Consider the following 23948-nt stretch of genomic DNA (forward strand, 5'->3'; position numbering starts at 1 on the left):
TTTTATATCAAATTATATATTTTGTCACAATACATTAACCATATGTTATAAAATTTTTTAATTTGTAGATATTTTTCTATAATGGGGAAATGCCATATAAATTTTCCTATAAATCTTGTTGAAAAAATTGATAAACTCTGTGACAATCTTTTAAATTGTATTTTTTCCCAATTTATGATATATGAATTTATTTAATTTTTTAAGTATGCATTGAAAATAAACATGATCCCACATTTCAATGGCATTTTAAACAATTACAGAAAATTTATTGTATAATTTCACAGTTAATGAATTTACAAGAAAGTAAAGTTAATAGATTATTTTATGTTATTTAATTATTTTAGAATATAAACTAAACTTTAATAACAGGAATGAATATTTGTCCAAATTTATTTTATGGCTCAAATTAAATAATTTGAAAAATCTTGAAAAATTTGAAATAAAAATGTGTGAAAATAAAGGATTAGGAATATATTCAACAAATTTAATAAGAGTAAAAATCTATGATTATTGAAATATAAATTAATTTTGTAGACAAATCAAACATTGACTAGAATAAATAAAAATATTATATTAGACAGTTCTTCTGATCATGATTTGTCACTCAGTATGATATCTTTATGTATATTAAATTAAAAAATTAGTTCTTATATACCTAAAAAATTAAGAGAAAAGAAAGATATTTTTTTAAAAAAAATCTATATAAAAATATGATATTTCTGTATTGATGGCCAGACTTAATAGAATACTTTAAAATTATACTTAAACTGATGATACATAATATTGATACTTTTACAATACCTATATATTAAAAATTCAAATATATATTATCTAAATATTTACAAATTGGCATAATTACTAAATATTTTGATTTGATTTTAAATAAAACATTTTATGACACTGAATAAGTTTTCAACTTGAGTAAGGAATGGTAGTGTGTTTATATATGTTAGGATCAATGTGTTATTCTCATTGCCTGATTTTTATGGCAATATGTTAAAGTGGTTGGCAGTATGATTTTGTGTTTATGGGAACGTACACATTGCCAGAGTTAATCATGCAAGATGTTTTTTATAATATTTTAACAAATTTTTCCATATAATTTTTTAAGATTATTATTTTATAAATATAGATTTTTGTGGTTGATAGTATTGAATTGATGTTATATTATTATTTAAATATATTTTTTTGAAATATTTTGATGGTATATTATTTTTTAAATACATATTTTTAAGATGATTTATTTTGATGTTATATTATTTTTAATATATTTTTTGAGTCAATTTTTATATCTTTATTTTTTTCTTACTTTTATAGACATCTTTTGATTTTATATTATCTTATAAATATAATTTTTTAAGATTAATTTTATATTTATTTTATTCATACTAGAGGTCTGCATTGGGCGGGTTTTTCTCACCCACCCAATGTTTTAAAAAAAAATATACCCTCCCGCTTACCCATTTGTCAATAATACCTTACCTGCCCACCTGCCTATTAGTCTAAAATTTTTTACCAGCCTACCCATTATTTAAAAAAATTTTTCCCAAATCCGCTATTATAAAATTTAATTATGTCCATTCTTTCAATTTTTTAAGCATCTATAATAAAAAAAAATTTTAGAATTACACCTCTACAAGAACTTTTTAAGAAATTACTATATTAAGCATAAAAAATATTCAAATTAAATTATGGATTATTTATTTGATCAAATAAACTATTTATAAAAAAAATATATATAAAATTGATATTATATGTAATTCTATTGCAAAAATAATAATGAATCAAGTTCTGGATTCAAACATGTTCTTTGTTCTAAAAACCTTCCAGCAATCCTCGTTCAGAAGAAGCACTAGTTGTAGGAATTGCCAATATTTTTCTTTCTAATCTTGATAGCTTTGGTAAAATCTCTTTCTTGTTCTTTCCACCAAAGTAGTTTTATATAAAAAAAGTTTATTTATAAAAAGTTTTTATGACACCAAAAAAGGACATTTTAATTTTTAATATATAAAAAAGTTCACAGGAACAATTTTTTATTAATATTTACTTAAATGATTTTAAATTTTTTTAACCCACCCGCCCATTGTTTAAATTTCTTAACCCGCTCACCCACCCGCCTATAGTTTAAAAGTTTTTAACCCGCCAGCCCGTTCTTAGAAAATTATTTGCCCGCCCACATAGATGGGCGAGCATGCCGAAACCCCGCCCAATGCAGACCTCTAATTCATACTTTTTTAATATACTTATATTATTGTTCCAACATATTGTTTTAATATGGTTTATTTTGATGTTAAGGGTTTTGCCGATCCACATATTTTTCACCGATCCGATATTGTAAACCGATCCGATATTTATAATGATTTTTAATCACCCCTGTTTGAACCAAATGTAATTAAGAAATCAATTTTTTTTAAGAAAAAATCGAATTATGAATTTAATTTAATTTTTTTATTTCTACAATTAAGACTATAATAAAAATATATATATTTAATAATATATCCAATTTATGTTGGTATAAATTATAAAATTGTAATATTTAATATATAAAATTATAATATATTAGATTTTTTAATAAATATGAGAGCCTCCAGAATTTCTGGGAATAAGCTTCTACGATATGGACTATCTATATCTCCTGCCATACTGAAGGCAGACTCAGATGATTCCGCAGATAACGCATTTTGCAAAATTATCTTTGTCTTTTGTAAAATATTTCCATAATTCAGATACCATATTTAAAAAAATTCTTTTATTTAAAGTATAAATAAAAAAATTGGCGTTATTTAAAAAGATTTAAAATAAATAAAACTTTGGATGTTCCTTTCTATTTATATAAAAAAAAACTTTCAAAATACCATAAATCTATTTTAAAAAAGAAATAAAATTTTAAAAACTATTTAGAAAATATTATAATAATGTAAAATAAATATACATAACATAAAATAAAATAACAAAAAAAAGTAAAAAGATCGGATCAGGTTTTTACAGGTATCGACCCGATCCGATATTTTCGAAAAACGTTAAATATAGGTACCGATCCAATATTTAATATCGGCACAGCCCTAGATGTTATATTATTTTAAATATATTTGTTAATTTGGTTTCTTTCATATATGTTTTTTAATAATGTATTTTTTCTAGTGCTATAAACATTTCTAAAGAAATTCGAATGCATTCAACGTTCATTGGCAAAAATCGATCTGTTCACATTATAAAAATAGAAACGCGTTCACATTCATTCAAAACTTTATGAATAAATTTTTTTAAATATTTAATTTAAAATAAATAAATATCTTAATTAATAGTTTTAAGTGAATTTAAAAATAATATTTTATTTATTAAAAAAAAATTTCTTATTAATTTTTATATATTAAAATTTAATTGTTTATAAAATATAAAAATAATACTTAAAATTTGTTCAACTATTTATATATAAAACACTTGAAAAATATTAAAAATAATATCGAAATTTCAAATAATCATATAAAAATAAATAAATTTTCTATAAGATATTAACTATTTTATATCTATGTATGTAAATATAATATTTAATTATTTTTACTTTATAAATCTATTATAATAATTATAATTATTTAATAAGTCTATAAAATATATCAATCGGAAATAAATATTACAATCAATCTCTTTAAATTATAACGTAAAGATTTAAAAACATATACTTTTTGATCACATTTTACATTTGTTAAGGATAGAAGGAATAGGTTCTAAATCGAATCGCTAAAATAAAAATCGTTAAAAATTGAGAATCTCGCTTATATCTGAGAAAATTTATCAAGTAAACTTGAAAGAGCGCAATAATAATATTTCCTCTATTTTTAATAAATTTATAAAAATTCATTTTAAATACAAATGTTTACTTTCAAGGAGATATAAGCGAGATTCCTAATTTTTATCGATTTTATTATTAACGATTTAGAATGGGAACCGATAGAATTAGTTTATTAAATACATGGTGTTACTGTAAAGTATTTATTTTATTTTGGCCATGGTATTCAGTATCATATAACGAAATAAAAACTTCCATGCTTACGATAATCTATAAATTAAAATAATATACAAATTGGACAGAAATAGTGTTATCAAATATGATAAAGGAAACAGCTGATTAAAAATAACCCTTTATATCTTAAAAAATTCATATTAATATTAAATTAATATTTATTTTCAAAATAAAAAGAAGAAGATAGATAAAAAAAAATTTTCTTTGCAATAACTTTTTTTAAAAAATACATTAGAAATTTTTTTAAATTTAAAGCATTATTCCAAAATTTTAATTTTACTATTAGTTATCTAAAGATTGAATGAAAATTCGAATTTAGGGTTTTCATTTCATTTTTATTTTTAAATTTTTTTATGATCAATATGAGACACCAAAATTAAAAAAAAATCATTTATTATTTATTTATTCTATGTAAATAAAATATACAAATCTATTATAAATTCAATCATTTATAGGAATTCATTGAATTCCATCTTCAATAAATTTTGTGGTGTGAGAATAAAAATTTGAAAAATTGTATGTAAAATAATTGCTCAAAATACTCGTAAATATAGCAATAACTTCTATTCCGTTAATTGGTTTAGGAGAATTCGATCGGTATTGATTTTTAATAACTCTGAAAATCGATCGGATTTTATTGCGGCGAATAGGGTGGTAAAAATATGATATTTGGATAATTATCGTCGCTCGATGACTTGGAGCATTATCCATTCTAAGCAATGACGATGGTAGAGGTATGTTTTGAATTTTATGACAATGAAAGCCTCATCTATAATTGTGAATGTTTTCAATCAACTTATTCCTATTGTGCATAGGACTGATATATTTTTTCCTTTGGAGGGAGGTAACTTAACAGATAGCCTTTTTCCTAAGGGTGCCCACCCATGCGAAATACTGTGGGTATTAAGCCCTGTCTCGTCCAGGAAGAATACATCAAAGGAAATATTTTTCATCTTGTCACAATATTCTTTTCGAATTTGAATTACATATGGAGAGTTTCTCCTATCGGGTTCTTTTCTAACCCTTATCCGGCTCCAACCCATTAATTTAATACATTTTGATATAGCTGACTTGCTCAACCTTAGATATGGTGGTAAATTTTCTATTGTTTTTAATGGTATAGACGTTATTCTTACCAAACAATTCAGCTATATTCGACTGAAGTTCTTTGTTATCTTTCAGAGATAAAGGGTCGTCGTAATATTCAACAGAACGAATGTATAAATTTAGATCATGGACAATTGTCCTTGCATTGGGATGTTCATCAATTGGTTTGCTCAGCCATATTTCAGCAAATTCCATTTTTTCATCGCTCCAATTACCATTTTTTTCTAAAACGAATAAGATCAAAATTTGGTTGCTCGTGAATATTCGAATATTGACATCGGTTTGTAATGTCAGTTAGACATCTAAGGGATTTGATGGGATAGGTGAATAACTTTGGTATCTATTTGTTATTTCAGATAATTCTTCGAGAGAATATAGTTTCATTAGGTGTATCTAAAATTATGTACATAAAGTTAGTAAATAATCGAATATTATATTAACAACTGAAACTGGAGATAGATTCCAAATACTAGCGAAAGTAAAATTTGACCTTTAAAAAAATAGAAATATCGTTTTTAATTGGAAAAAAAATAATTATTAGAAGTTTTAATTTAAGTTAAATTACCGGAAGTTTTTAAAAATAATAGTTTTTCTCAACATTTTCTTTCAATTAAGTTTTTAAAGGGTGTGTTTATCTCAAAAAGTTTTTACAATAATTAAGGAATATTATTTAACTATATAAGAATGTTTTTTTCACATTATGGAAATGTGTTACAACAAATATTATTACTGTAATAGTTTTGCAATATCTGTATGGTTTTTATGCAATTCGTTAAATAGCATATTACAAATTTGTTTAACTGGGGCTGATGTAAAATCTTTTCTTTCATTATACATACTAAAATCTAAGATTTTAATAAAACAGATAAATATATTAATATCAACATTAGTAATCTGCATCGGGCCTAATTTTTCATGCCCGGCCCGCCCCGAAATTTTTTTTTAAAAAATTTGCCGGCCCGGCCTGAACCTAAATTTTTTTAAAAAAGTTTTGCCGGTGTGGCATGATACATTAACTCCCCTTATCATATACCTCTGAGTTAAGATATCACTATGATAGATTAATTCCCTCTTTGATAAATAGTGTTAAGGAGGGAGTTGATTAATAACAAAGATCTTAATTACAATGTAAATTGATAGGGAGAGTTATATGATCATGCAGTTTTTTTTATTTACTGAATTTCTTGTTAGTCGTTTTAGTCGCCTAAATTAGACGACTAATAGACTAATTTAGTCGCTAAAGTTTTTAATCGATTTCCATGATTACGACTATTAGTCGTAGTCGTAAGAACTCGACTAATTAACAACACTACTCATAAGCGTCAATATAGCTAAAAATATAAACTTTAAGCATCACCTGTCATGTCAATAATGCTATATATAAACTTTTAATATTACATTTCAGTCATTAATGTCAGTATTACTAAATAATAAAAACTTTTAACATTATATATCAGTCATTAATGTCAGTATTACTAAATAAAAGAAACTTTTAACATTACATGTCAGTCATTAATGTCAGTATTACTAAATAAAAGAAACTTTTAACATTACATGTCAGTCATAAATGTCAGTATTACAATTTTATAATGATATTTTATTATTATAATTACAATCATAAATGTCAGTCTTACTAAAGGGAGTTAATTTAAATTTAAGTTAAAATATCATGTTACATCGGCCCAGCTCGAAACAGAATTTTTTTAAAAAAAATTTACCGGCCCGAATTTATTTAAACATAAAAATAAATTTTTATAATTACTCAAAATAAAAGATATATGTTATATGACGTCTAATTTCTATAAATAAAATCAAATATTTAATTTTACATAAAAAATTCAACATAAAATAGATAAATTTTAAAAAATTTCCAAGGCCCGATCCGCCCCCCAAATTTTTATTAAAAATATTAGGCCCGACCCGGCCCGAAAAGCCGAATACTCCTAATTTTAACATGGGGCCAGCTAGTAGTATGGATTTGCAGATCTCTAATCAACATTATATATCACTACCAGTAAAAAAGGATTGGACTTTTCTTTTTGATTGAACGATAAAAGGACTTTATAAAAATTTTTATGGTCGAAATCACAATTTTTGAATTATATAAACTGCTTTGATATAGATATCTATATATATACTGTCAAAATACCGAAATAATAAAATTAAACTTTAAATCCCTCACCTCACTAATTAAAATACGTTTAATTAAAGAATAATAAAAATGATTTGCGAGGATTAATCATCTGTTTAGCTCAATGTTTTATATAAGACTTGTTCTTAGCGCCTTGCAAATTTAATTTATTTTGGACTGAGCTCCATCCAAATTTATTCTTAGTCCCAAGCCCATAATTTTATTTCCGTCATGAGCTTGGCCTATCCCAATAATTGAAAAATATAAATAAACGTATATTTAAACGATTAAATAATACAAACATTTAATTCATTTACATTAATCCTAGAGAAACCATTATAACCTATCGCATAGAATCTTTTTTATATATTTTGAGTCAATTTCCGAAAAAATTGTTTTTAGACCCAAGCCCGATTTTAGACCAATTTTCAAGTTCCATTAAGTCTGTTTAAAGGCCGATAAATATATAAATGTAATTTTCATCAAACTGCATTCCTAATATCGCAAGAAATGCATTCGCGAATCGCGATAATGCTTTCGCTATAATACATTCACGACAATGTATAAGTAATATATTCAGGTAAGTCATTCGGGGTAATGGATCGATTCACTATAATAACTTTACGAGGTAATCAACAGTTAAAAATATATGAAATTTAGTATAAGATGTCATAAAAAATATAGCAGTATAAAAAAATATTAAAAATAACGACCATGTAAAATTTGAAAAAAATTTTTAAAAAAAGGATAAAGAAGAAAAGAATAAATTTAAAATATAAACCATCCAAAGGCCTTCAAATAGGGAGCCTAATATTATTCATAAAATTAATGATGGAAAAAATTATATAATCTTAAAAATTATTGCCACTTTCGGGGAGGGGGGGGATGTATGTTGTTTTTTTCATTTAAGATATTTAAAAAAAGGTTTTTCTACAAATTTTTATTGATATTTTAGAAAGTTTTTTCTACAAATTTTTATTGATATTTTAGAAAGTTTTTTCTACAAATTTTTATTAATATTATAGAAAGTTTTTTCTACAAATTTTTATTTAAGATATTTTAAAAAGTTTTTTCTACAAAATTTTGTATTGGGGGTCAAATATAGAAATTCTTAATTCCGCAGCGTTTATATATGGGGGAGGGAGGGGTGTAGGAGAATTTGCCTACAAATTTAATTTTTTATTTAGTGATAAATTAAATCTATCTATCTTAGATATAATCGGTTAGAAAAACAAATTATTTCCACTATCGGGTCAATCATTCGCAAAATTTTGTTGATCCAAATGTCAGATTGATTACACTCAAAAAGTCGAAAGGCTGTGGCGGGATCTAAAAGCAAACTATAAAAGACATGGGGATCGGGATAATATTCATGAATATCTTCTTATAGATATTTTCGAAAATACCTATTATTAAATCGTTTAGATATTTTTATTCATTTTATTAATGATTGTATAAATTTCAATTATATATTTCAATTTAATGAATACAATTGCGTCATTTAATACTATATTTCGATTTAACCCTTCACTACAAAGGTTAAAAAAATCACTTAAACTTCAAAGGTGGGTCAATTTTACCCCTATTTTGATTATTTTCAGAACAAAGTTATGCTAATTTTCCTAAAGTTGCTTAAATTTTATTTATTTAAGGGATCTTCCTTTAATTATAGTATTATAACCAAAATAAATTTAAAATGCAATGTTTCATCTACCAAAAATTTACCTTATCCCTATACCCCTTTAAAAACTTTGTAGGCATTTAGTAATTTTCCTAAAGTTGCTAAATATTTTTTTATTATGGGATCTTCCTCTAATTATAGTATCACCAAAAAAAATTTAAAAAAATGGCTAACTCAATATTTTAGCCAGAAAAATATTATTTAAGCCTCGAGATTTCGTTAATAGATGTTCAACCCTTTGTGCCACCTCTGAGCAAAATCTTAAGGTTTGCATAATATTTTTCTTAATAAAATATTGAGTTAGTCGTTTTTAAAAATTGGCTTCCCCCGAATCGCGTTCAATGACGCTTTTTTGAAAAAAAATGATAAACCACGTTCCTTTTATTTTTAACAAACTTTGGAAAACGTAAATACTTCTTTTTTTGACGAACGCATTCGTTAGATGGAATTCAATGCATCCATCCTTTAAATGATTGAATTTATATTTGATTTTTATATTTTATTTACATAGAATAAATAAATAATAAATGATTTTATTTAATTTTGGTGTCTCAAATTGATCATAAAAAAAATCTAAAAATAAAAATGAAGTGAAAACCCAAATTCGAATTTTCATTTAATCTTTAGATAACTAATAGTAAAATTAAAATATTGGAATAACACTTTAAATTTTAAAAAATTTCTAATGTATTTTTAAAAAAAAGTTATTGTAAAGAAAATTTTTTTTATATAATTTATTTAAAATTCTCATTTTCCGATTTAAACTTGTGCCCAAAATATAAAAACTATATTCGATTCATAACTTTGACTTTAGTTTTCATTAAAGTTTAAAAAAATTTATTATTAAAAATTTCGCCAACTTGCGGATTGAATATTATAGAGTTATATCTTTACATTATGATTATTTTATAATTTTATTAAAAGATTTAAACAATCTATCAATAGTGATGAAAGATAATTATTAATTTAAATTAATTAATTATTGAATATAGCTAGTAATTTAATTTTTAAAACTTGTTTATATCATAAGAAAATAAATCTCAACTCAATTATAGATTATAAATATAAAAATTTTACCTAACCATTTCTTGTTTTCCTTCATTGTAGTTCGCATAGGCATATGCACTTTAGTCAAACCAAGAAAGAAAGAAAATATTAATCATGCTTCTAAAAAATATAAATCGGTTGGTATTATTTGTTTTTCAAAAAACAATTAATTATTATTTGATTCGAAAATTTATTTTTTTATTTTTTTTTTCTCTTTAGCTTTCACTTTTTCTGGTGGTAAGCTCCTTCAACATCTCTCTCCACTTTATGTTATTCATACAATCTCTTTTATCTATTTTATACTTCTTTATATTGGCTCTAACTTTATGGCCCCATTGAAGTTTTGGCCTTCCTCTTTTACGTTTGCCCATCACTTCCAAACTTTCAACTTTATTTCCTATGTAGTTCATAGGCCTTCTCATTGTGTGCCCATACCACCTAAGTCTGTTTACCATTAACTTAGTCTTAATGGGCACTACCTTTAAACTATTTAGTATTCTTGTACTGCGCACCTTATCCTTTCTTGTTACCCCAGCAATCATCCTCAGCATTCTCATCTCCATAGTTTGTAGACTTCTCTCGTCTGATTCTTTGGTTGGCCATGTTTCCGAACTATATAGAATAGTTGGTTGTACTATGGAACTGTAGATTTTTCCCTTTAATTTGTGTGGGATTCTTTTGTCAAATAGCACTCCAGATAAAGATCTCCACTTTAACCACCCTTGATTAATCTTATTCTTTATCTCTTTTTCTATTGTGCCGTTTGTTTGTATAGTGGAGCACAAATATTTGCAGTTTTTAATTGCGGATATCTGCCAATCATTTATATCAATACTCTCCGTTTCATCTCCTCCTATCACCATATACTCCGTCTTTTCTCTATTTACTTTTAATCCGTGCGTTTCTAGGATATTTATCCAATTCACTAACCTTTCTTTCATTTCATCCTTGGATTCGGCAAGTATCACAATATCATCTGCAAATATCATATTCCACGGGACTGTTTGAGGTATAGACTGTGCTAATACATCTATTACTGTAATGAAGAGAAGTGGGCTGAGAGCCGACCCTTGATGAACTCCTTCGGCTATTGTGAAGCCTGCTGAAGTACCTGTTGTGCTACGGACCATTGTTGTATGTCCCATATACATATCCTGTATTATTCTTATATATTTTTCGGGAACTTTTTTGTGGCGTAGCGCCCACCAGATAAGTTTTCTTGGGATTCTATCGAAGGCCTTTTCTAGATCGAGAAAGACCATGTGTAGCTTTTTGTTCTTTTCTCTGTATTTTTCACTCATTTGCCTAATTGCATGGATAGCATCGGTTGTTGATCTTCCAGGCATAAAGCCAAACTGTGTCTCTCCTATTTCGATTATATCTCTTAATCTTTTTTCTATTATTTTTTCGTATAGTTTTAGACAGTGTGACATTAGTTTTATGCCCCTGTAATTTTGACAATTGTGTGGATCCCCTTTATTTTTGAAGATAGGAACTAGATAGCTCTTCCTCCATTTTTGGGGAACCTCTTCATTTCCAAGTATTTTTATTGTGCTTTAAGGCTTTCTATTGGAATATCGTCTGGACCCCTAGCTTTGTTGTTTTTCATATGCTTGAGGCATGTGATTATTTCTTGTTCCGTTATAGGTTGTACAAGGTTTTGACAAGGGGAGTGTTCATCGAGATGCAATATGTGGGAATTAAAGTTGAGAAGCTCCTGAAAATATTCTTTCCATCTATTCATTATTTCTTTTTCCTTTATTATCAATTTCCCATCTTTATTTTTGATTACTTTCGGAGCTCCGTTTATATCCCTAGAGTTCTTTTCTCGCTGTTTGGCTAATCTGTATATTTTATTTTGCCCTTCTTTGGTATGTAGATCTTCGTACATGTCATCGTATGCCATAGATTTGGCCCTAGCCACCGCCTTTGTAGCTAATCTCTTGGATTTTTTGTATCTTGACTTGTCATCTGCATTTTTGGATTTGTACCATATTTTATAAAGGGCTTTTTTCTCCTGTATAGTGGTTTGTACCTCTTAATTCCACCACCATAGTTCTTTGTGTGATTTGTTGCCTCCTCTTGTCAAGCCTAGCGTCGATTTTGCAGTGTCTATTAATCTAGATGAAAGGTCTGTCCTGATTTTTTCACTGACTTGTGAGCAATTTATTGTTTCAATGTTTACATTGATTGCAAAGGCATCTGTCATTGTTTTTAATTTACCCCATTTGATGCATGGTTCCAGTTTTATCTTATTTTGAGTGGATTTATTTGAGATTTGTAAATCCATGATTAGTAGCTTGTGTTGTGCGGCGATATCTTCTCCTGGGATGACTTTGCAGTCTATTATATCTTTTAATCTTCTGCGAGAGATTAGCATGTAATCTATCTGTGTTTTCCTAGTACCACTTTCATATGTTATTAAATGACTGTCTTTTTTCCTATAGTAGGTGTTGGTTAAGGCAAGGTCGAAGGCTTGCGTAAATTTCAGTACGTGCTCTCCTTCATCATTTCTTTCTCCGTATCCAAAACCACCATGATGCCTTGTAGCTATCTCTTGCTTTCCCCACATGCGCATTTAAGTCACCACCAATTATGACTAGGTCATCCTTAGGGATTTCCATTACAGCTTCATCAAGGAAAGCTCTAAAGTCATCTTTCTCTTCTTCCTTGCAACCCGTTTGAGGAGCATATACTGATAGGATGTGTAGTATTGATTGACCAATGCAGAGTTTTATCTTCATTAGTCTATCAGAGATCCTGTTGACTTCTACTACTGAAGAGGTTAGGTCTTGGCTGAGGATGATGCCGACACCGTTCCTATTGCTAACAAGTCCATTATAGTACAATTTATACCCATCTCCAATCATCAAAGTTTTCTGTCCTTTCCATTTCGTCTCTTGTATACACGCTATATCAACTTTTCTCTTGTTCAACATTGATGCCAATTCTCTCGTCTTACCTTTAAGCGTCCCAATATTCAAACTTGCCAGTCTTGTCTTCTTTGCTTTGACCTTTACTTTATTTTTCACAGGATGGAGGTCTACACCCTGCGCGTCGCATGGAGGGAACGCCCTAGCTTTCATATTCATATTTTCATTTGTGTCCTTCATTTGTTTATTGGACAGGTATCCTTAGCACCCGGCTGTCCAGGCCTGTCGGTGACCGGGGTGTCATCTCTAAGCTCCGAAATTCATCATACCATATGTCTTTACACATCAGTCATCGAAGAAAAACTTGAAAGTTTTTATGGTTCTTACCAGGATTGAACCCGCGTCCTTGTTCATACTCGTGTTTCCAAGCCTACATCTTACCCATTAGGCCACCCCGATACGAAAAATGGATTACATTTTATAAAATGGATGAGGGGAAAAAATACATTAGAAGCTTATATAATGATAATTTCGAATATTTATGAATAATTAAAATATTATTGAATACTATTATTCTAATATAATTGATAAGTAAAACACGAATTGAATTACATGCGTTTAAGACCGAGTGTATACCAAAAATTATAAATTTTATTTTTAAAAATAGAATCAATTATACAGAATGACTTATTACTTCAGAAAATGCAAAATGTCTCATTATCTTTGCTATTACTAGAAGAAATGCATAAAAAAGATTCATTTTGGAAACCTTATTTAGGTTACTTGATTTTCTAGATATTTTAAATAAAAATTTATTTACATAATAAAGAAAGAAGGAAAGAAAGAAAGAATTTTAATATTAATTAACCGGTAAAGAAATTAAAGATATTGTTAAATAGGAAGTTATTTATTTATATATATAATGAAAATTAGATATCTTACCACAGACGTTTAACACCCCCTTGTATTTTAGTGAGAATGATTTTGAGATCGCGAAATCGAGTTTGTCATTTGATTTCATATATAATCACGTTTGCAGCATTTCAAGGCAATATGTTTACATATATAGATTACTTAAAGTATGTTTTATTTGTTTTTAAACTAAAATACCGGGTGACTCAAAAACGCCGCCTTTTAAAATATTTATCTAAAACTCTTCATGTTTTTTAATGAAATTTCGTGTTTTATTAAAAAAATATATGAAACTTAATATCCTCATTTTTTCAGAGATCTACAGGCTCGGTTCAGAGCTTGGGCCGGGCCGTATTTCAATTTTTTTAAATATACCCCGGCTGGGCCTAATAAATTTTTTTTTAAATGACCGGGCCTAAAAATATTTTTAAAAAAATACCCGGACCGTGCCATATATTTTATAATCGAATATTTTAAATCGCCTTTATTAGCTATAAAATTAAAAATAAATATAATATATTTTAAAAAAATCCGGACCGGGCCTGAAAATAATAGGGCTGTGCCGATATTAAATATTAATCGGCACCGAAATTTAACGTTTTCAAAAATATCAGATCTGGACGATATTTTTTATCGTTTTTGGTTATTATTTATATAATCATATAATTTTTTATTTTATGCTTAATTTCATAAAAATAAATTAATGAGAGGAACTAGAGGTCTGCATTGGGCGGGTTTCCCGTTCATCCAATGTTTTAACAACAATTTAACCCGCCCGCCCAGCCCACCCATAGTTTTCAAAAAAATATATACCCGCCCGCCCATTAGTCTAAAATTTTTTACCCGCCCGCCCATTATTTATAAAAAATTTTTAACCCAAGTCCGCTTATAAAATTTAATTATGGTCATTCTTTCATTTTTTTAAGCATCTAATAAAAATATTTCAGCATTACACCTCTACAAAAAGTTTATAATTTAGGAAATTAATATAAGTATAAAAATAAATGTAAATTATGGACAATTAATTTGATAAATTGAGTATTTATGAAAAAATAAAAATGTAAAATTAATATTATATGTAAATTATAATGCAAAAATAATAATGAATCGACATTTTCTGGATTCAAACACGTTCTCCTTTGTTTTAAAAATCTTACAGCAATGCTAATCCCGTGTTCGGAAGAAACACTAGAAAAGTTTTATTACATTCCCATAAATGGAAATTTTTAATAGACAAAAATGTTTATTTATTCTAAGAAAAAAGTTTTATTGTTGTGTTTATTAATAATATAGTTAAGTAAATGTTCTTCACTTAAAAAAAAGAAATATTGTTAGTGATCATAAACAATTTTTTTTTGTTTGTTTTTGAACAAAAATTTTAAATTTCCTTAACCCGCCCGATCATTGTTTAAATTTCTTAACCCACCCGCCCAGCCCGCCCATAGTTTCAAATTATTTTTAACCCGCCCGCCTGCCCATTCTCGAAAATTTTTTTACCCGCCCATCCGCCAGCTCATTTATATAAGCGGGCGTGGGCGGCAGACCTCTAAGAGGAACTATACAATTTATTTGTTATAATTGTTAAAAAATAGTTTCAAATTTTATATTATATGCAAAAAGAAAAGTATTTTAAAATATCTAAAGAGTCCAATTCGGTTTTTGTTGCTAAACGGTTCAATATATCCAATTTTAAAAACAGCTAACTCAAGATTTTGGTCGAAAGTAAATTACTCAAGCTAATTGATTTTTCCCATAGATGGCAGAAAGGTTTGGACTTCTATTGGTGAAATTTCAAGCCTTAGGTAATATTATTTTGACTAAAATTTTGATTTAGCCCTCTTTTAAAATCGACTAAACAGAGCTGTTTAACAATACAACATTCACCCATAAACATTGCAAATATTTTAAATGAGAATATTAACTGTTGTAATTGTGGTAACATGCAAATTTACTAGATTAAGAAAAACGCCAGACAGGCAGATTACTTTTAAACAAAATTACGAAGCCCAAAGATATTCAAATCTACAAGAATTAAATCTCGGTACAAATTGAGACTATGCAAATGTTGATTAAAGAAAAAGGATATATAAGGAGAAATTATGATGCGAAAAATGATGATTAAATTATGATTTTACGAACTTAATTTTTTTAATCTTTAATTTTATTTTAATTTTATTTTAATTTTTTTATATTATTTTAATTTCTTATTTTATTTATGATTATGTAATTAGTATTTATATTAATTAATAAAGTATTAGTAGTTAATTTATTTATACTATTATTTTATTCTCTAAATTATCTCAACCACTACATTTGTTGGCCGAAACAATGTTCTATGGACACATTCAGTCTAATTAACTTTTCTTTATTTGACAATGGTTCTAAGTTCCCAAATAAATTCTACTTAACTTCTACATTGGTGTTGGAGAGCGGAGGAGACCGGGCCATTACAATAATTCAGTCTAATTAACTCTGAAAAGAGATTCTAAATAAAGGGGGAAGGGGATGTATGAAATGACTATCGACACAAAGACAAAGAATGAGGTCAATGAAACATGGTGTCAATATCAATGGTCGTAATTCGAAAAAGAATAGAATTAGTCGTTTAATTAAAAGGAATTCGTCACAAGAAATCGTTATACATACAAGCGATCGATGTAGCTAAAAGAAATTTGTTATAAATTGTTATTAAAGATATACGGTTAACTGTTATTTAAGTTGATAATATTTAGAAAAATATCAGGTTGTTGATTAACCAAAATCTTCATAAAGAGAAACGGCTTTTCGTCATTAGAAAATTTATGCCGCAATCGAGCTCAATTAGAGATCGGATTTTTTATTTTGGATCAAAAGATACAAGAAATCATTATCGTATAAGAAATCTTAAGACAACGTGGATATCTTGACAAGCGACTAGGTAGAACAAGTGGTCAAGACCAGGATGCTATCGTTAATCGTTGACAAATTATCGCCAGTTGCTTATCAAAACTTTAGTATAGGATAAAAAATCGATGATCTTAGAAACAAGAAGTCGGGGAAACCATCGTTACTCGCAGACAAATTATCGGCAGTCGTTTACCGTCATTAGTTACTAGAAATCGTTAGAAAGAAGCACAGACTAGGATAATTTGGGATTAAAACGAAATATAATTAAAAGAGCTAGAAGAATGTATCGGGAATCATGATAACAGATTCGTCAATGGCCTATAAAGATCAAGAGATAATCGTTTACAAGGGGTTGACAAGAAACAGAAGGAATCAAGAATTTCATAGTGTAATAGGATACAAACAGTCCTTAGAAGTGAAGAATATTAGACAATAGACCGCCGTCGTTAGAAACTTGAAGACATTAAAGATTAAGACGAATAGATTTGGTGGAGAAACAAGATCAGTAAAGTCAAAATCGGAAGAAAGGAGATCATTCGCAGAATGGTGGGACTAATCTAAGTGGAAAGGTGTTGTAATTGTGGTAACATGCAAATTTACTAGATTAAGAAAAACGCCAGACAGGCAGATTACTTTTAAACAAAATTACGAAGCCCGAAGATATTCAAATCTACAAGAATTAAATCTCGATACAAATTGAGACTATGCAAATGTTGATTAAAGAAAAAGGATATATAAGGAGAAATTATGATGCGAAGATGATTAAATTATGATTTTACGAACTTAATTTTTTTTAATCTTTAATTTTTAATTTTAATTAATTTATTTGATTATTTTTTTATCTTTATCATTTTAGTTTTAACCTTTCTTTATTTGACAACGGTTCTAATCTCTCAATCCTTAAAAAACATCAAAATGTTACATTAACTTTTGGAGAATAAAAAAAATAAAATGCACTTAATTATTCATAGAAGTTTGTTTATTTTAAATAGAAAATATTGATATTTTTATTGCATTGATAGATAGGTAGTAAATAAAAATCAATATAAATATCTGATTGGTAAAAAAATTATGGATCAGCACTGCCCTATAATATATAAGACCTACGGTGGGCTGAATTTTTTTAAAAAAAAAATAACCCGGAACCGGCAGTATGGTATCTTGGCAGGTCTTGGAATTTAATAGAGTCATTTTTTTCCAGTATGTTAAACTATAGCTGGCTCCCTGCTTTTTTCAAATTTTTTCTCTTATGAATTATTATGAAAAACGCAAACATACTTTGAGATTTTTATTTAAATACAATTATCATTATACATAAATATAATTTGGATAGAGCTCCAGCTTCTTTTTTTCTTCTTTATGTTTTTAATTTATTTAAGACTTGAATTTAGATCAGGGGTTTTCGGAATATGAACCCCAAATTATATTTCACTTTTTTCTAGGAACTTTAGGATTAAACTTCACGCATTCCAATTTTTCTTCTCATGGCATAACTTTTTCAGTTTAAGATCTTCTTTTAATAACATTTTAAATTTATTTTATTTTTTTGTGTGTTAATAAAAGGGCGTTTAATAGTCAGATTTGTTTGATGACCAATATTTGGCTTTAAAATTTAGGTTTAGGGAAATATTTTTAAATAGGCGATCGTCCGGCTATAGTCCAACATAGTGGGAATCCATCTAGCTTGTTTTTAAAAAAGAGATTAAAGGTATTGAGTTATTACCACATTTTAGAATTTTTGCATATAATTTCCTAAAAATCGACTCGATCAAATTCTGAATAAATGAAGATATTAAGTTACATTTATTCTTTATTAAAATAGGAAATTACTTAAAAAATCGAATGAAGCATTTTAGAGCAGATTTATATATTTTTCCCTAATTTCAATTAAGGTTCATGTTTCTACAACAACCATTTTATAAATTAATTATGTTTGATATCTATATTGTGTATAGTTAAATTTTTGACCCGCCTCACTCCGACCCTTTATAAGGCTTTTTAGGTGTCTAATTACTATAGAAAAATATAAAAGAATTGAATATCTTTTCTGAGAATGGTTATATGTTATTTTAAAATACACACTTGAATCATTAATATATAAAATTTCTTAATTAAAGGAGAAAAATATGGAAGCAGAGCCCTAGGCCAAGACAATAGGATAGACTGCAATCTTCCTTAATTTTTGAACCGTTCACACAGCTTGAATTTGGCAATAAATGTAAAAAATGGCGCTAAGGTCAAATCCACCTTGTTCTATAAGGATTTTATATTTATTGAGTCGAAAAATCGACAGAAACAACAAGAGGAATGCTATTTCCAATAGCTATAGCAATTGTCACTAGGATCCTCTTTCACCTGAGGTTAAAAATCCTACCTGTTTCATTCCCTTCTCTGCAATAACTTTACCATGATCTTGGACAGTGGTTACTCCAGTTTCATCCATGTTCCATATGTCCTGTGGTTCAATTTATATTCATCCATTAGAGATTTTAAATTATCAAATTTTTTTGACAATATGAAGATTGAAGCCTTGAGCTTTAGCCAAACTTGTTACTTAAGGAGTTCTTAGGGATAATTTAGGATGTCTATGTTTGAACCCTTTAATCAATCCATGCCCACCATTCCATCACGGGTCCAACTTTCAGGAAACTAACTCATATTTTGCTAAATCATGTGCTAATAATCTTAACTAATATTATTTATATTCTTTAAAATATAAATTTTATCTGCTTTATGCCAAAACCTATGAGTGATTTGCTAGCTTGAATGTGTTATCTTTTAAAATGCCCTCAGAGCTTTGGCGAATATTAACCTTGAACTCCATCTCATATGAGGATATTGCAAAGTCTCTTTGTACTTATACATTGATCTTCTTAAGGTTGTTCTAGGAATATTAAATTTAGTATCTATTGATAATATTGATCTTTTATTAATGATTATATCATCAATTACTAGTTTAATTTGTTCACCACTTATTTTGCACCAATTTTGTTTTGCGCGAGCTTTCATTTCAATATGAATGTATGAATTTTGGCCAGTCAATGCATGCTCACCTGTCTATTATTTTTAAGGCCTTTATATGTATATTAAATAAAACTTTTAAAGTCTAATTTTTTGTGTGAATAATGCCAAATGCCTAAGGATAATATTTATATAAAATATCAGTAATCTAAAATAGTAATTTTTTCACCAAACAAAAAAAATGTGTAACGTGATTTTTTCAGAAAGAGGTTCTAAAAACAGTTTATTTAAAATATTATTTTATTGGATTGCTCTATTCAATAAATGAACTTAGGTGAGGTACATATCATAAATATACACAGGGCGGGCCAGTCTTTAAACATGACCATTTATGGCACATTTTCCTTACCCTTTTTGAATTTCTGGCTAGTTAATTGCGAAAACAAAAGAGAGGGGGTGGGGAAATTAAAATTGAATAAATTAAATTGTTGCGAACACGACACTTTGCATTATTAGGTCGAATAATGTGGGATATTAAATCAAGAAACGTAATTAAATAATAAAGTAAAAAATATAATATTTTTCTAATTTATATAAACTTAATTGTATATAATTAAATGAAAATATATATAATTATAAATCAACATTTTGTAGTTCATGGGTGCCATATTGTTTTGCTTCTCTTTTTTTTATCTAAACAAAACTAGGTATAATATTTAAAGGTATGATGCTCTCTATCTCTAGTCTCTTTGGCATATTTATCGAGATTGAATTATATGTATTTAATTAAGTTATGAAAAGACCTGCCAAAAAGTGTCATTTGGGTATAGATATGGTTCACTCACATAATGAACAGCCAATCTATAATCATATGAGTGTTATAAATTTCGAAGGCTTGGCAAAACAATACTATTATTTATCATTTGTAATATGCGTAGACATCTAAATAATCATTTATATTAAATTTATTCTTATTATTAATATAACTTATGAAGGGCAAGATCTTTACTAAAATTTCATTTTATACAATAATATGCAATTTATAGAATTAACAAGATTATACAAGTTCTTCTTAAGTTATCATTAATTAAATAACACCAAAACCGAAGGCTCTAGAAGAAAATGGATTTGAAATTAAAATATGTAGAGTTTTCGCATCGTATAGAAAAGTTTTTAATAGAAATGTGTCAATTCAAATCTGACAGTTTCATTCAAGTCTGATATTTTAAATTTCTCACGATTTAAGTCATAAGCACGTGAAATTGAAAATGTGAGATTTTAATGACTATGAGATCTTGAAAATTTAAATGGCCTTCAATCTATTTAAAGATATCAAAATTTCAATTCCACACGTTATTAGCCGTGTGATTTTGATGGTGTGAGTTTTCACAGATTTTATTTTTCTAATCATTAGAAATTTTATTTTTATCATCAAATTGTTGTCAATAACGCTCAACTGATTCTGAAATATTTATTTAATTTTTTAGAAATTATCTCAAAACAAATCGTCTCAAAACTTTATATTTTACGACCATTTTACTTATGAAGATTACAGGTTAATAACAATTTAAGATTTTTTCTCTAATTAAATAAATATTTAAAACAAAATAAAGGTTAGAAAAGGTTATACTATATTTTATTTTGGCTTAATTCATATTTTATATCACAATCCTTCCCACTTTAAAATTTGTGCTTATGATTTTAGTTTTTTTATAAAATAAATGTTTAATTTACGTAATGAGAACTAGATCTCACAGAAATCAAATCTAATATTTCAATATTCGTTTCAAACGAATAATACGAGTATTATATTCCATTTTCGAAATATTTGATTCTATTTGAATAGTTTAAAATAATTAATTCACCATTAATATACCTTGTTTATAATTACAAACAATAGATGATAATACTAATGACGTTTATAACTTTCAAATTTTAATTCAATTCTAAATAGAAAAATTTAATAATCGTTCGTTATAAGCAGAGTTGCTAAAGGCGCCGCTATATTTTTTCAAAAACACCTGTAAAACAGCTATTTTTTAACTCGGGAACGGGAACTGTCATGTTTATTCCACTTCCAACCAACGGCACCTATTCAACCAATCATTCTTTGCCTTCCGTTCAGCATGTCTAAACCATCTCAGTCTATTAATTTGCCTTCCGTTCAACATGTTTAAACCATCAGTCTATTTATTCTCAAGACATCACCTATTGATTCTATCCCAATCCTTTCTCTCAGTTCCTAGCTTGTTTTTCTTCTCAATGAGATACTCTTCATATTCATTTAATCATTCCTTCAATCTGGCTTCGCTTAATTGCCCATGTCTCGCTGCCATACATCATACAACTTCTCTCACAGCTTGTATAAACTCCTTCAAAGTTAACGAGACATTTTTATCGGTTAAAATTGAAGACACTTAAATTTTTACAAGCATATCTTATATGAATATTTATTTAAATTTATAAAACTATTTAATTAAATGTAGAGCGAGTTGTTATATTTATTTATTTTTGCCATTTTTAAACTCAAGTTAGAAAACATTACAAGAAATATATCTTCCAAAAGTGGTTGAATGTTTAAGAATGGAAGTTCTGAAATGAATGAAGATTTTCAACTTGTTGGATATCAATGGTGTCACAACATTTACGCAGTGTCTACCACAATATCAATTTAGTGTTCATCGGATATAGAGAAAGCTTTAGAAAATATATTTAAAATTATATATTATATCCAAAAGCTCATTTCAAAAGTGTCAGTCTTTAGAAAATAGACAAAATTGTCCACAAATATGGCTGGTATTATAATTAAAAAATTGGGAAGTTATTTGATATCTACAAATACCACAAGGTGCTTTAACTCAAGAACGTAAATTTATTAAAGAATATAGTCAAGTGATATAATCGTTATTTTTCGAAATGAATAAATTTCAGATTAGGGAATCTTGACAAAGACTTTGAAGATCCTTGAAGATGAGCTTTATATGAATGTGAATTTTTTTTTTAACTCCAACTGTTTCTAGACTCATTCAAATAAAAGGATTTTGCAGAAGAACTTTGCCAACTTATTGTAGAGTCTGGCGCGTACGCAGGAATTTGGTCTGGGGGGGGGATAATAAAATTTTTTATGAAATATTATTATTTAAAAATATTAAGCATTAGGACTATTAACTTTTCTAATACATAATTTTAAATTAATGTGAATTACAAAAAAATTATATATATATAAACTGGCATTGAAAAACTATAAAATAAATGTGAATTAAAAATGAATATAACCACGATATGAATCACTTAAATGACCCAAAATTGAAATTTGAATTTTTTGAGCCTTAGTATAAAAAATTTAAATGTTGGAAATATAAATTAAATCACAAAATGTTTCTTAGGAATAATTGTATTTTGTATGTTTTGAGAGCTAATTTTTCAATTATCTATCTTGGCGTTAAATACCTAATATTCAAAAGATCCTAATCATTCAATCTACTTTCAGAAGTTGTATTTCATAGGTATGTTTCTCAGAGACTTGCAGGCCCGGCCCCCGGGCCGGACCATATTATAATTTTTTTAAACATACCCGGGCTGGGTCTAAAAAATTTTTTTTAAAAAATATCCGGGCCGAGCTGTATATTTTAAAACTAAATATTTGAAATCGACATAATTAGCTATAAAGATCAAAAATAAATATAATTTATTTTAAAAAAATTGGGAATATAATCTAAAATGTGTTTGAAATAATGCAAAGCATCCATAGCATTTTTGGAACTGTATCAACCATAGTTAATCTTTTAATCATAGTTATTCAGCTAATAAGGTATCATAAGATACTTTAACATCTTCATGATAAAAATCTAACAAATATTTTTTTTTCTATCACCATCTGAAAAAGGTTGGAAAGGCTTTTGTGGAAGTAATATCTGCGGATTTGTAAGTGCTGATTGATGAATTAAAAACCATTCATTTATTTGGGTTATAAATGTATCTAAGAGAGGGGACATTTGTTTTATAATACTCTTCTACTAATCCTATATTAATGTTTTGACGATGAGCTTGCTTGCTGCAAGTCGAGGGGGACAAATTTTAAACACGTATAGCTCTGCTTTTGACTCAACAATAACATATTAAATATGTTCTTCATCAACATTAGCTCTAATTTACTGAGTTCTAATAAAATGCTCTCCGCTATTCTCATCTTCTTAGTCTAGGTCATGTTTTTGAAAAGTATTAGATAAAATAGTTGTAAAATTAAATAATACATTCTAATGAGAAAAAAGAAAGAAAGAAATAAGTATTGAATCCAATAATTTTCTTGCTTCTGAGGAAATATTTCTT

At 27.4% G+C, this 23948-nt stretch overlaps 1 protein-coding gene across 3 annotated transcripts in view; it reads left to right on the forward strand.

Annotated features, from left to right (window-relative positions):
• The window catches only part of LOC135928049 (actin-histidine N-methyltransferase-like), a 70353-nt gene continuing 46405 nt past the window's right edge, over window positions 1–23948 (forward strand). For 2 of the 3 annotated variants that reach the window (XM_065464374.1, XM_065464375.1), the window contains exons 1-7: window positions 1–157; window positions 205–303; window positions 345–493; window positions 535–607; window positions 13528–13638; window positions 13794–13939; window positions 21107–21174. In XM_065464374.1, coding sequence (XP_065320446.1) covers window positions 82–157; window positions 205–303; window positions 345–493; window positions 535–607; window positions 13528–13638; window positions 13794–13939; window positions 21107–21174 — 722 coding nt within the window. In that variant the 5' untranslated portion in view covers window positions 1–81. The remainder of the gene's footprint in view (window positions 158–204; window positions 304–344; window positions 494–534; window positions 608–13527; window positions 13639–13793; window positions 13940–21106; window positions 21175–23948) is intronic. The other variant, XM_065464373.1, reaches the window with a different exon arrangement.

Source organism: Gordionus sp. m RMFG-2023, chromosome 4 (assembly GCF_954871325.1).
Source record: "Gordionus sp. m RMFG-2023 chromosome 4, tfGorSpeb1-WG-v2, whole genome shotgun sequence".
Classification (NCBI taxonomy): domain Eukaryota; kingdom Metazoa; phylum Nematomorpha; class Gordioida; order Chordodea; family Parachordodidae; genus Gordionus; species Gordionus sp. m RMFG-2023.